The sequence below is a fragment of the Camelus bactrianus genome, chromosome 10 (assembly GCF_048773025.1).
Source record: "Camelus bactrianus isolate YW-2024 breed Bactrian camel chromosome 10, ASM4877302v1, whole genome shotgun sequence".
Lineage (NCBI taxonomy): Eukaryota > Metazoa > Chordata > Mammalia > Artiodactyla > Camelidae > Camelus > Camelus bactrianus.
In genome coordinates this window covers 10468905-10484362 of record NC_133548.1, presented here as the reverse complement: position 1 = coordinate 10484362, position 15458 = coordinate 10468905, and the positions used below count along the sequence as shown (strand labels likewise).

The window sequence follows — 15458 nt, the reverse complement described above, 5'->3', positions numbered from 1 at the left end:
ATGGGGTTAATGGTTGTACCTAGGTCTTGCGTTATAGTGAGGATGAAAGGAATTAATACATGTAGAAGATTCAGAACAGTGTCTGGTACATAATAATCATTACATGCATTTGAACTATAATTTGCATCATTTTTATAGCAAATTAATGAACCTTTCTCAGCCTGTGCAAATTAAATGTGAGAATGAACCACCCTCCCTCCTCCAGATGCCACTTTTACAATCTGACTGTCTCACCTTACTCTGCACATAACTGGTCTACCTCCATTCTTCAGTCCTTTCCCACCCATCTACCCATATTTTCTGCTTCTATTCTTGTTCTAACAGTGTATTAAGCAATATCTCAAAGCCAGAAGACAGTTACTCCTGACACCAATTTCCTAACCAACACCAAACCTTCAGGAAGCACAGTGAAATCCTAGATGCCGCAGACCCCCTCGTGGTCAGCACGCTCTGCAGTCCGCCAACGAAACACTCGCACTGACTCCTCTCAAGTGTTGTGTAAAGCAAAGCTACATTAAGCCTGTGTTAAAAGAGGCTGCTGTTTTCCAGAAAAGCAAGTGTTACTGAGTATCTCCTACTAGCGATGAGATGGACTTGAGAAGAAAGAATTCTATTACGGCTTGAAGCCTCCAAGGTAAACCCCGTAGATTCTCTCTCTGCCGTAAGCCCCCTTGCCTTGCTGTCTGTTAGAGTTGCCACGCAGTGGGCCACTGAGGACATCTGTGAAGTTTTTTGTTTGGTTGCTGAATAGTGATCTGGAACATTTCGCTATAAAGATGGCTTCCTCTTAGAATGTGGTTGTTACTCTGATGCTATGGTGAAACATGTTAGACATAATTATGTAGTTTTTTTTTTTTGGGAAAACGTGGACACACACTCCTTAGATATATTAAATGGCTGCACCCAAATGTGGCTGCCAGCTCTGGTAATGAAGGATGGTCTGGACAAACTTGAGATATGGGATTCGGTGAGTGAGTTTCTGCGTAGCTCAGAGGGACAGGAATGATACTCGAGAGCCAGACTAGGTTCTCATCCTTAGCTCCTCAAATTTCTGGCCGCGTGGCCTTGGGCAAGGTGCTTACTCCTCTGATGCTCAGCTTCTTTATCTGTAAAGTGGAAAGGACCATAGCAGTAGTACCCTTCACATGGCTATTGTGAGAGGTTGATTGGTCAACACTTAGAACAATGCTTGGTACACACTGAAAGCTAGAGGGGTGAACTTGGCTGAGGGGTTCTTAGGAAATCTACACTTCTCCCATTTAAAAAAATAAATTGACCAAATTCTAGAAGACAGTTTATTTTACCAGGAAGCTGAAAATTCTCCCTGATACTTAATGTTATTTTAAAAAGTCAAGTTAAATAATGTTTAGAAAAAATTTCCTCCCTCCAGAACTGCTCTGGAGTTTCTGTGCATGAGAGGTTCCAATCCTTGCAAATATTTTTTTTTCTATTATTCTCTGTAAAGCATGGCTACATCAGGCTGGACCAAAAGTTTGTTTATTTATTAGACGGGTATTAGCCGAGTGCCCGCATATGACAGACACTGAGGTTGGCACTGGAGTTACAATGATGAAAAGGCAGAGAGATGCAGACAGGTAGCCAGTCAGACTGATGAGTGTTTGAGGAGGGAAGTAGAGGAAATTCTGAGAGTGACTAAAAGGGATGCTTCATCCAGACTTGGCCAGGACTGAAAATGTGAGTATGACGATGAAATGAAAGTATGACAGGGGGGTTGAGACCCAGTCTAGCAGCAGAGCAGAAAGTATTTAGATGGAGCTTGAGGGGGAATGTATCTCAGGAAGAAGGGACTAGTGCTGAGAAGGGTTCAAGACTTTCACGAGCTGGACACTTGGGAGGACTGAAGGAAATAAAACAGGGCATGAGCTTTGAGACCGGGAAGGGTGAGGAAGGAAGCTGGAAATACAACCAAGTAACCATCTGATGCTGAAGAAGCAACGCTCCCCACACTGCCTACATTTTAGCATATTAGATATTCTACCTAAAATGTATGCCGATTTCCCAATGGCTAATTTTTTAGCCTGGACTTTGCGATGTTAATATGAAATTAAAATTATTTCCATTTTACAGATGTGAACACGGAGATTCCCACGACTAGGTCATACAACTAGCAAGTGGTCAGATTTGGATTTGCACCTGGCGCTTAGACCCTCTCCGTTGTTCTGTACTGCTCTCCAGAAAGGTCTTTTCCATATAGTGTTCTATAATATAATGGCTTAAAAAGTGATGGACCCCAAAGTAGATGTCTCAAGTAGAATCTGAGCTCATTTATGAGCTGTATAAGTTTGGGAAAGTTGCTCAACCTGTCCGTGCCTCCACTTTCCCATCTTTAAAATGGGAATAATAATACTGCAACATAAAGCTGTTGGAGGGATTAAACATGTTAATACAGTCACAGAACCTAGCCAGTGCTTGGCACACAGCAGTAAGTATTCAATAAATAATGTCTATTATTATTACCAGAATGTGGCAAAAGCTATCTTCCTCACATAAGAGATCACTGCTCAGAGAAACCATATGTGTGGATGTCCAGGATTGAAGAGAGTCAGGGACTACCTAATCCGTATCCATGCATGGAAAAATGAGAAAGGAATTGCTTGTAACTGTTTCAAAGTTAAGTGATGTACCCAGGCCTCCTATAATGACTTGATGATGTCTATTACTCCAAGACAAACTGGAATTAAACAACATAAAAACTCTATTATTCTGCACCCCTGTTTCATTTGTGGAGAGTTATTTTGAGGGCTGGACAAAACCGAACCCTTCTGTTGCACCTAAAAAGTATTATCAGCTAGCAGGGAAAACATCAAAGTTTTGGATTTCTTTTCTATGACAGCCATCACTGACCCCAAATGGCGTCCCAAGAAGTGGATAATGCAGAGCTGGGGACTGCCTCAGCAGGTGCCCCAGGAAGCCAGGGGGAACCGGAGGTGGTGAATAATTCTGTCTACCGGCCTATTCATAAGTCACAAAATTACCAAGAGGAACTACAAGCCCTTGGGGTAAGTCAGCCTTGGTTAAATAATTGGTTTAACAGAAAGAGACTCACAGACATAGAAAAGAAACTATGGTTACCAGGGAGGGGGAAAGAGGCAAGGGAGGGATAATTGGGAGTTTGGGATGAGCAGATATAAACTACTCTGTACGGAATAGATAAACAACAAGGTCCTACCATAGAGCACAGAAAACTACATTCAATGGCTTGTGGTAACCTGTAGTGAAAAAGAATATGAAAAAGAATATGTATATATTTATATGTATACCCGAATCGCTGTGCTGAACACCAGAAACTAATACAAGAATGTAAATCAACTATATTTTAATTTTAAAAATGGAAAAAAATAAAATAAAATAAAACATGATCCAGCTTGACAAATACAAGAAAAAAAATTGGTTTAAGAAGGAAGAAAATAACTATCACGTGGAAAACCTTGCTTTTGCCCATAAGGGGGAACTTCTGAGTCACTCATCGCTGACAGCGATGTTCCTCTAAGCATATTTAAGCAATGATGCTGTTCCTGGGGCATGTTTTAGACCCAACGCATGGAAATGCAAAGGCATAATCTCATGGTAGGAAACATCTTATCAGTGTTGGAGAATGGACTCCAATCCAACTGTCCACATCAGGAGGCTGGGCCCCTTAAACTCTTATTCCATATTTTAAATTTAAAAAATGGGTTGAGGGAAAGGCTGAGTAGGATGCTGTGTACAGTCTGCCTGCCTTCATCGTATCATGGCCCTAGAGCATGCTGGGAAGATAGTTCCACCCAATCTGCCTTATCAGCTGCCTCTCCTTCCCTCTGCTGACACTCTGTGAATGGACTTTGTGAGAATGAACAGAAGTGGAAGGGGGATGGGGTATTGCCACTGGAATTGGTGGGAAATCACATGGGACAAAAACCTCTCAGACTAGGCTCTTGTCTAGTTAATTTAGGCTTGATTTCTTTTTTTTTTTTTTGGTTCTATAAACTTTATTTTAAAAAATTATTTTATTTATTTATTTTTTTATTGAAGTATAGTCAGTTACAGTGTTTCCATTTCTGGTGTACAGCATAACGTCCCATTTACACACACACACACACATATTCATTTTCATATTTTTTTCACTAAAGGTCATTACAAAATACTGACTATAGTTCCCTGTGCTATACACAAGAAATTTGTTTTTTAATCTATTTTTATATATAGGAGTTAATATTTGCAAATTTCAAACTTCCAAATTTATCCCTTCCCACCCTCTTGATTTTTTTAAACATTGCAAGCCCGGAAATCTCCTTTCTGAGGAAAACTAAAGTGGTTTCTTCCCAGTGTACACTAGTATACGACTATTTATGCTTTCCTTTCTTTTTACAGACTATCCAGATCTTGAATGGAGCAATAATTCTGGCTCTGGGTGCTTTTATGAGCATCTTACAAAACTTACCCCTTGTCTCCACGCACTTTTTCTTGATCGTCTCCACGGGCTATCCACTATGGGGCGGTATAGCTGTGAGTATTCAATAGCCTGACCATAGATCATTTCTTAGTCACCACTGCTAGAAATGTCTTTAAGTGTTGTTGGTAGGTTATGTGAAGGTTGCATGCTGTGGGCTTGATTTGTAGTTCTTGACACAAACAAGTTATAAAAACAAAGCGCCTTTCCTTCTGATGAAAAGAAATCGTTATTTGCTGAGTGCAGATTTAATCCCAAACGTTAACTTAATATCCATGTATTAAATTTATGGATACTTGAAATGGAAAATGAAGATTGGTGAATTGCCTTGTGGTACAGGAGAGAATCCCAATTTGGGCAATGAGATTTGCCTGTTGATTACTGTCTGAAAATCAGAAGAGTAATTCCCCCTCTTTGGATCAAAATGTAATCAGTAAAATAGGCTTTGGGTGTAGGTGTTTTAAAAAAATTATTTATGATACAAATGAACCTGTTTGCAAAACAGAAACAGACTCACAAACATAGAAAAAACAAACTTACAGTTAGTTACCAAAGGGGAAAGGGGTTGGGGGGTTAATTAGGAGTTTAGGACTAGCAGATACAAATTATTATATATAATATAGATAAACAACAAATTCCTACTATATAGTACAGGGAACTATATTCAATATCTTATAATAACCTATAATGAAAAAGAATATATATTTATAAAATTAAATATATATAGACTATATATTTAGAATATATATAAATATAGAATATATATTTAAGGAATTAAAGAAGATATATAAGAATATTTATTTATGTATAAGACTGAATCACTATACTGGTCACCAGAAACTAACACAATGTTGTAAATCAAGTATACTTCAATAAAAATTATTTATTCAGCTTTGTCTTTTGATCATCACCCACCTGATGCTTCATTTTTTAAAAAGTGGTTAATAGGAACTGTTTATTATTCAGTCACTTTTTGTTTTGGGCTTATTCTGGTGCTAGACCTTTGAGAATTTATGCATGTTCAGTCCAAGACTGAACATGTGAACAAAGATGCTTCCATGAACTCTAAGATGGGAAAGTTTAGGTGAAAAAAGTGAATAGAACACATAACTGGGAAATTAAGAAGAAAGACATTGATAACAAGTCCTGGGCTCTAATTTATTCATCCATTTTAATTTTATTACTCTTATTTTTCAAATCACTGAATTTCAGATAGCCATTAAAAAGAAATTGCTCATAATTTGGTCAAAATTTCCTGGCCCAAGTCAGATCTCATATTCTGACCAAAGATTGTATTCTGTTTCTGGATACAGTCCAAACCCATAACTTGGACTTAACATTTCTGAAATTTTTAGACAGTTAATATCATTTTGACAGAGTAGTTTGAATTTGAATTTTTCGAGAAAACCTGGGGTGCACACTTACTCAGCATACTGAGTCTCGACCTACGTGGAAAATTTCCGTATTGCAGAAAATAGAATAATGAAATATTTCAATTATTTAAGCAGAAAAGAGTTTTCTTGTCTCCGAAAGTGAGGTCAGTCTGTTGAAAAAAGTGCCATGGTCAGGGAACCAGAGTTTCCCTTTTTTAGTGTCCTTAACAGTAAGATTCAAATCTGACCATTGGATTCCTGTTTCTGGAACCTTTTCTCTGGCTCTGTATCACCTACAGAACAAAGCCTAAGGTCCACTACGTGGCACAAAGCCCTTCCTGGCTGGCCTTACCTGCAGCTGTACCCTCCTCTCCCTCCCCTTCCCTCTGGGAACGTGCCTGTTGTGTATTGACTGTGTGAGTCCCTCTCTCGGCCCAATCTTCCTCTTACTAATCCTCCTTAACTGTATGACTTTGGAAAAGATATTTGAACTCTCATCCTTCAGTTTCAGTTTCCGCACTAGAGTGGAGGAAATGATAGGGGGACCTTCTCTTTGGGTTAGTGTAAAATTAAATGGAATAATGTGTATAAAAACCTTAGCTATTGTTGATCATTTGGGTGCTTGCTGTGCGCTGGGCACACATCTAAGCCCTCTCTGTGTATGTTTTCATTTTATTCCCAAGACTATAAGGAAAGTAATAGTAACACACGGATATGCAGATCTCTATTTTACAGAAAAAGAAACTGAGGCAAAGAGGGGGTTGATAATTTGTCTAAGGTTACAAAATGAGTAAGGGCTGAGGATAGGATCTTGACCACAAAGCTACAGTGACTTGGGTTTCCTGTGATAACCTCTTTGTTATTTGAAATAGAATTCAAACTTGTCCCCTTCAGGTTCAGCCAGAATTCAATAATTGAATTGTGATTTAATTCATGATTTTGGCAATTTTCCCCTCAAATTACAAGAGTGACTTGGTAAATGGCTGTGCGGTTTAGAAGGTAAAAAACAGAATAAAGTTTTAAGAAAACCATGAACATTGCAGAGAATTCAATTTATCAAAATTAGAGTCCTGGAAACAATAGCACATCAAAATAATAATTTAAGAATTAGTGGATATAGACACTGAGATGTATAAAAGATCTTTTAAAACATTCTAGTCCAATAATTTAGGCCCATGCCTAAAGCTTGGGTAAGAACATGAGAATGATATTAAATATATATGTGTATGTAAATAAATATTATTTACATTTAATATAGACACAAAGATACATTGTATTTTTACTATATGCTGTTAAAATACACACACCCACATAAGCCTGTGAAAGGCAAGACAAAAAACAAAATTGAGTTTCTTATAAATTTACTCAAAATTTAAACTACTTTAAAATTTTATTCAAATAAAATGATGGAGCAACGTTAAGTATAATTTTGTGGTTTAGAATGTGAACTTGAAAAGGAAGTTTTGTACAACTATTGCTAGATATCTGCTAACCCAGGAAGGGCCAAAAGAAGGTGGCTGAGACTTAATATTCCTTTATCTATTTCACTTCCTATTTTCAAACAGTTTATTGTTTCAGGAGTCTTATCTGTCATAGCCGGGAAAAAGCCCACAAAAGAATGGGTAAGTGCCAGCTCTTCCTCTTTTTCTACGATCATAAAAGTAGAAATAAGTCATGCATTGCTAGTAGGAGAGTCGAGGCGGGTGGCTCCAGCTGACCCTGAGTCTTATTTAACGCCCAAGAAAATTGAGTTTCTTTTCTTAAGACGTTCAGATGGTGGACTCTCAGAGAATCATACAGATTGTGAATATGATTACTGGGAGGATTACTATGAATATTTGATGAATTTGAAACAGAAAAAGGCTCCTGTATGTGTGCGTGTTCTTAAATTTAACTAATTCTGATTATTTTGAGTGGACACTCTCCCACCATCAGTTTCACAGCTGAAAGCCAAACAGTCTATTCATTTAGTGTTCATTAAACACTTACTAATTCTCTATTACGTGTTCCCACGAGATCATCTACCCATTTACACTACTTTCCTAGCCCATTCGCCTTTATATTCTATCCTCAAATATCAATCCCTTTTTTCCCTCTTCTTTTCTCTCTGTTGACTGCCTTGCTTCCTATTCTGAGAAACTCAAGCCATCAGGAGAGATACTTCAGACTGCCACTCTACCTACTTCATGGGCCAGATCTGTACTGATATATATATATATTTTTCATTCTAACCTCTTACCACAGGTGACCCTTCTGTGATTTTCTTCAAAGCCAGCACCCCTTCTTGAATACTGATTCCATTCCTTATTTCCCATGCAAGTGCATCACTCCGATGCTCTTTCAACTTAATCTTTTTAATCAGCCTATAAGCATCCAGTTACTGCTCTTGGTGCAAGAGAGAAACTACCTTGACCTTATTCTCTCCTGTGAACTACATGCACAATTTGTTTTTCCTTCTATTGCTAAACTTCCTTTAGGAATGATCTACATTCTGTCTCCAATTCCTATCTACCCAGTTTCAACTAAACCCACTCTGCTAAGGCTTGGTTTTCTTCTCCATCACACCTCCATAACTGCTCTCTTTAAGACCACTGAAGACATCCACACTGGTAACACAGAGCTCAGTTCTCACTCTTCATCTAACTTCACCCATCAACAACATGGTCATTCCTCCTTCTAATACGTTCTTCACTTGGCTTCCAGGACACCTTGGTTGGTTGCTTTTCCTTCTGTCTTGTTTTGTTCCTCCTTCTAAAACTTCCCTACTTAGTTCTTCTTCCCCCCAACACTTTAATGTTGGAGTGTCCCAGAGCTTAGTTCTTTGTCACCTGCTTTCCTCACTCCTTTGGTGATGTCCACCATTCTCATGGCTTCAAATGGCACCGACACTCCCACAACCCTGAAGTAAACACTTCCAGCCTGCATCTCTCCTGTAGCAACAGACTGGCATACCTGATTGCTTAGAGTTCTAAAAGGCTCAAAACTCAACCCCTAGCCTTCCTCCTCAAACCATCTCCATCCACTGTCTTCTTCACATCAACTGATGGGAATCCCATCCTTCCAGATTCCCAGACTCCAAACCTTAGAGTTAGCTCAGATTCTGCTTTCTTTTGTTGACAAAGAATTAATCAGTGGATCTAAAACAGAAATGGAAAATTTTATTTGAGCCAAATTTGAAAATTATAATCCAGGAAGAGCATCTCAGAAAACTCTGAGAACTGTCCCACCCATTAGCAATCAAGGCACCATTATATGCTTTTTTTTTTTTTGAGACAGAGGGCTGTACATCAAATGGTGTATTATTTACAGTTTACATAATCCAGACCTAAGTTCCCTGTGATCCCTTATCAGATCAAGAAGAAAGGTTGCCTTTAAGGAATCATCTTGTCGGTGCTAGGAGGATGTTGCTCTCCACAGTTGAGCAGGTATTCCTGCCGATGGGGAGGTTTGGTCGATGCACAAGGCAGATACACAGTGCATAGCTGGAGGAGAGAAGAGGCCAAAGGGCAGAGAAGACTTTTTGTTTGTTTAAAGTTTTCTTGTCTTGCCATAAAATATGAATTTTAATGCTCACTTTGGCAGCACATATACTAAAACTGGAACAATACAGAGAAGATTAGCATGGCCCCTGCACAAGGATGGCACGCAAATTTGTGGAGCGTTCCATATTTTTGAGATTTGCAAATGTTAACCATTATGCACAAAAATATGTAAAAGACACATTTCTTCTGTAGAGCACAGGGAACTGTATTCAATATCTTGTAATAACCTTTAATGAAAAGGACAATGAAAATGAATATATGTATATATATGCATGACTGGGACATTGCGCTGCACAACAGAAATTGACACATTGTAACTGACTTTACTTCAATGAAAGTATGAATTTTACTTCACACTTTGACAATCTTGAATCCAGTTTGTCAGCAAATGCTGTTGGCCCTACGTTCAAGCTATATCTGAGTTTGACCTTTCCTTATCTTTCTACTGATTGCACCATCTCCTCTCCACCCTCTCTCTTAGTTGGGCTCCTTGCGCCCATCCTAGGCCCTCTCTAAACTAGACTCACTTGAGATATTCGTGTTCCTTTAAAACAGAAGTCTAATGGTGTCGCCACTTGGCTGTAAATCCTCTAGTGGTGCTATGTTTTCTTCATGGTAAGAACCAAAGTCCTTCCCATGACCTGCAGGGCCCTACGTGGCCTGGCTCTCTGTTCAGTCTCCATCATCATTTTCTAATATTGTGTGCTTTGGTCACTCCTCCCCAGCAACTCACCCCCTTGCTTCCCTGGGACACACCTGGAACACTCTGACCTCAGGCCTTTGAACCGTCTGCAAGGATGTTCCTCCAGACATCCTCCTGGCTGACTCCCTCTACTCTTTAATGCCTCTCCCCAGGTGTCATTCTATTTAATCTCACTAACCTCCCTCTGGATTTCCAGGTCCTGCTTTATTTCACTCTATTATCCCATGGCACTTAATCACTTTAGCAAACGCTATATAATTTACCTATTAGTATGCGTAATTGTTTTCTTTGTCTTTTCTGCTAGAACGTAAGCCCCATGAGGGTGGGAAATCTTTGCTGACTGATGTTTCTCCAGTACCTAGGAAATAGCTGGGTGTGTGAACCACTTTCTGTGGAAATTTATCTAAATGAATTGTAGCCAAAGGAATGAAGGATCTGCTGCCTATGTTAATTGATGTTTCTTTTTCCTTTTTAGATAGAAAGGAGTTTCGGGATGAACATTGCCAGTACTACAATTGCACTGGTCGGGCTTGTTTTTCTCTCAATGAATTTAGCAGTGAATAACCCATCACTCAAGAATTGTCAGTCTTTCCAGCCACCTGACTTATGTATTTACAAGGAAGCCTCATCAAATGTATGCCTTTAAAAATTATGTGTAATTATAAAATACTTTGACCAGTCCAATGTCTAGAAAATAACACATCAGGTCCCATACTGCCTTGATTTGAATCTTGGCTGCCATTAATGAGCTCTGTAATGAAGGGGAAAATGAGATAATTCCTCTGTGTTTCAATTTTCTCCTCTTTGAAATGGGATCAGTGATAGTATCAGTCTTACAGGATTGGCGTAAAGATTACATAAATTAATATTTGATAAGCAATGAAAACGGGGCACATTGTGCTTCATTACTGCTTCTACTGCTACTACTCGTACTATTACATTTCCCAGGGAGATTACATTTTAAAAAATTTATTTCACATCTTGCTCGATGAAACTAACTTGGGAGATTTACAATTGTCTCTGTGGTCTGGGATTTTCGAATAATGACGCCTTGGAGTTTTAAATGGCTTCACTTTTGAATTTATTTGAGTATGGTGTTTCAAAAGGGACCTTCTTTAATAACTTTTCCAAAATTTTTTTTTGTTTATGTTTAGGTGTTCTCCTTCTTCTGAGATCAACTCAGAAATTAATATTTTCCTCCAAATTTGTCCATTTTCACTGTAATGAGCTGTCATTTACTGCCTTACTCTTAATCCTTCTGTTTGCTGATACTACTTATGGCAGTTTGCATCCTCACTTTTTTTCTTAAAGATTTTTTGTGGGGGGGAGGTAAGTAGGTTTATTCATTTATTTTTTTAGAGTAGGTACTGGGGATTGAACCCCGGACCTTGTGCATGCTAAGCATGCGCTCTACCACTTGAGTTATACCCTCCACCCATCCTCACTTTCTTCACTGTACTTTTAATGATCTATGTATATATTTATATGGGTTTGATTTTTTTTGTGGACTTGGGGGTGTTTTCCCTCCAGAGCAATTTTGCATTTGCTCCATCTAGGTGCCTCAGTAATAAAAGAAGTCTCATTAGTCCAGTAATTATGTGTTTAATTGTTGAGCTTAGTGTGTTAGTTTTGCAGGGATAGTATAAATGCCTTAACGTCTAGGAAGTACTAGTGATGAAGTGGGGGAGGGGTCACTGCTGTCCCTTTTACTAAACCGCCTACTCATCTCCTTTGTTTACTCCTATTCCAATTGGTAGACCTTAGTGATAGGGTCGGCGTTTCGTCCTCCACAGCTTCGTCCCACCACGACTTCTTCATGTACATTGATATAGAAAAGTAACACATCCCTCTTTCCAGGACAAATGTTTCCATGCTTTTAGACGGACTTTGTGCCTCGTATAGAGTATTGATGTGTGGCTGTGTATTAAATTTGTGATGTGCTTGGATCTGTTTTATGGGAGGGAGGTGTTGTAGCTTGGTTTCCTGCTAACATTTGTTTCCCCTCTGAATGCTTCTGCTGGGTTTAATATGAGGCATCATATCTCCCAGGGCCTTGTGTCCATCATGCTGATCCTCACCTTGCTGGAACTGTGCACAGCCAGCTCTATCTCAGTCAAGTGGTGCAAAGCAAACTGTAGTCCTTTGAGAAAGGTAAGTTTGTTTAAATCACTAAAAATTCCTGTGGTCTGCAGCTTCCCTCTAGGGTTTGAGGTTGTCGCTAATTCTTGCAATTGGAAAGACATTTTTATGTGATAATGATTTGTGGGGTTCCTTGAGTTAGAGACGGTATAAATGTTAGACTTGGAATGATGGCTGGAAAAGAATTCTGATGTAAAAATACAAAAGGAAGCTGTGTATTTCATGTTTAAGAGTGTACATTTTTTTACACAAATAGGCATTATTTCTTATAACTTGTCATATTTTAGCTTTATACCCAGGAAAAATCACAAGTCCTTTCTAGATTTTAGATATCTTAATTATAAAATGAAAATGTTTCTATTCATTCATTTCTGGTGTTTGTTGTAAGGACTATGTATGTAATACTTGACCACAGTAATAGTTAGTGAATATGACTGGCAATGATCATGATGATAATAGGAAAGGATGGAAGGAGAGAGAGGTGATGGTCCTATTCTTGGAGATTAATGTTGTTCTCTTTTCCAGGCAATTTTCTCATCTCTCAATTCTGTGGAGTCAAGAATGCCTCCTAATGAAAGCAAATCTGAGACAAAGAAAATTCAGTCTTAAATCTCCAAAGAGTCAGTACTCCATCCAAGAACTCAAGAGAGCATGAGCCCGTGAACCACATGGCACCATGCCATGGAGCCATCATGGCATTGATCATGAGAAGCTTGGACATTGGACTCAATCCTTTCCGTCCTAACTGTAACTCCCACTATGAATCCTAGGTATGGAAGGACAAATACGCTCTTCTGAGCATTCTTTGTTTTGTAACTTCTATGATCACCACTCTAAAATTGTTCCCAGAAGTTGGTGCTCTTTTTTCTAAGGTTGACAAAAGACAAGAATAATTCCTATTTCATGTATTCTTTCTAAAATCCAACTTCCAAACCCCCCCCCATGAGAAGGAAAAATGAGTGAAATTTTTTTCCATGACAGAAAAATGCTTCTTGACTTTAGCTGACATGAGCATTGTAAAAACTGTCCAAAAATTCTCACCATAATCATTAAGATAAATTTTTACTATATTTGGGATGAGAAGATGATGTCTCGGAGATTTTACTTCAATCAGCTGCTGAGTTCACACAAGCCCAGATACAAAAATAATGGCTTAGATTGGAGTCTCTGAGAGTAAAATCAGTATTTGTTCTTCAAAGGACAGTGAGAATCTGCAATACAGAGAAGTTAAGAGTAAGGGCTTTAGAATCTTACAGATCTGGATGCAAATTCTGCTACTGTCACTTATTATCTGTGTGAACTTGAGCAAGTGCCTTAATCCCTCTGACCTATGTTTCCTCATCTGTAAAATAAGTGTTATAGGACCAACTACCCCATCAGTTGTTATGATGATTAAATAAAAATAAAGCACGTGTGAAACAGCCCCACAACATCTGGTAATGACGTTGCCATTGCTGTTGGTCTTGTGCTGTTAAGGCTGAGGTGAAGTTGTGGTCAGATATGCAGGAAAGATGGCAGAAACCCTCACCTTGCATTGTGGCTCCTCCCTTTCCCTCCAGGGACATTAATGACCATCTTTTCAAGTGACAATTTGATGTTCTTTCTGATCTGTCTGGCTCCTGGTTTTTATATCTACTGCTCAAGGATCCTTCCTTCCTTCCTTCCTTCCTCCCTCCCTCCCTCCCTTCCTCCTTCCCTCCCTCTCTTCCTTCCTTCCTTCCTTTTCTTCCTTTCTTTTTTTTTTTAATTAAAGTATAGTTGGTTTACAATGTTGTGTTAATTTCTAGTGTACAGCATAGTGATTCATTTATACATATATATTCCTTTTCATATCTTTTTCCATTATAGACTATTACAAGGCATTGAATATAGTTTCCTGTGGGGATGTTTATTTCTGATCTATAAATTAACTTCCTTCTCTTGACAGGGAACTGAGTCATCCACAAAGTCCATAAATTCATACCTGTAAGTTACTCTTAGCTCCTTGTTCATCATATGTGTAATGATTTTTCTGTCACCTTCTCTACTAATTCTTGTCTCTCTTCTTCAGAAAATATACAGATTTCTGAAATAGACATAATTTCTGAAGAAATGCATATATAAAAATTATATATATATTTGTTATTTATATAATTTATTTCTTTTTCAGTCCATTCAACAATGATTTAGAAAGTGCCTACTATGTGCTATGTCCTGTGCATACAATAGAGAATGGTACACAGTCTCTGTTCTCCAGTCGCTTTTTGTGGGTGATACAGACCCACAGAAACAGATCATCACAACATGGAGCAGTAAGGGCTCTGATAGGAAGCATGAGCCTTGGGAAGCACCTGGGAAGCATGTCTAACCCAGGTGAAAGGGGATGTCCGTGACAACTTTTCAGAAGACTTTTCTTCTAAACTGAGATATGAAAGATGACTGGGAGTCAGCATGATGAAGGGAAAAAGGAATATGTGGAACACATGCAAAACCTCTAAGCTAGAGAGATTTGGGGATATTCAAGGAACAAACAAGACACTTGAGTGTGTCTAACACTGATGCATGAGTTAGCATGAGATAGCAAGACATAAGTTTGGAGAGAGAAGTGTACGCATCACAGGAGATTTTAAGACAGAGCAGCTCTGTGAATCTTAAGAAGTAATTGAAGATGTATGCCGTGGTGTTGAACTGGCTTACATTGCCTTGTGAGTGCTGATTTGTTATTTTCAGGGAGAACAGGTCAACATACTTTTGGTCGCTAGGAATTAGTTATGGTGGGAGTGTTTACTTCACAGAGGTTGGCAAAAGCCACAAGTCACATTCCTGTGCCCATCCCCACCCTCCAACCCTAGAAAGCCAGTTGTTAAATATTTACCAGCACATCACTGAATAAGCTGGACTGGTCATGGACTTGAAATTTTAAAATATCATCGCGTTTGCAATGTAGAGTGTTCTGGAAGGAGTGGGTGAAGAGAAGAGGGTTGGTTAGGCATCTGATACGGTAAACCAAGCAATTGGTGAAAGTGTACAACTTCAGTAAGAGGAAAGGTCTTTATAGTAACATTTGTATTGTCATTTTTTTTTTTTATTATTTATGTCTGCTCTTCTGTTACTTTATAAGTAATTTATTTCTTTATATTTTTCCAAATATATCTGCTAACATATTTTGATCAACACATTTGACATCCTGTAGTGAACACTGTGATTGTCTCTCCAGCATCCATTCTGTCTGTCCCCAGATTGAGGGCAACCTGGAGATTTTGGTGGAGTTA

General features: G+C 38.6%; 1 protein-coding gene and 1 non-coding gene across 2 annotated transcripts; both read left to right on the top strand.

Moving 5' to 3' along the window:
- The first annotated feature begins 468 nt into the window (after positions 1-468).
- MS4A3 (membrane spanning 4-domains A3) lies at positions 469-13637 on the top strand. The gene is made up of 7 exons (XM_074371963.1): positions 469-634; positions 2855-3020; positions 4372-4506; positions 7389-7445; positions 10544-10702; positions 12118-12219; positions 12733-13637. Exons 2-7 carry the CDS (start codon positions 2871-2873, stop codon positions 12814-12816), a joined length of 687 nt encoding a protein of 228 aa, XP_074228064.1. The 5' UTR covers positions 469-634; positions 2855-2870; the 3' UTR covers positions 12817-13637.
- LOC123617266 (U6 spliceosomal RNA) lies at positions 9390-9496 on the top strand. The gene has a single exon (XR_006725399.1). It is a non-coding gene; the product is annotated as a U6 spliceosomal RNA (small nuclear RNA).
- Positions 13638-15458: the final 1821 nt, after the last annotated feature.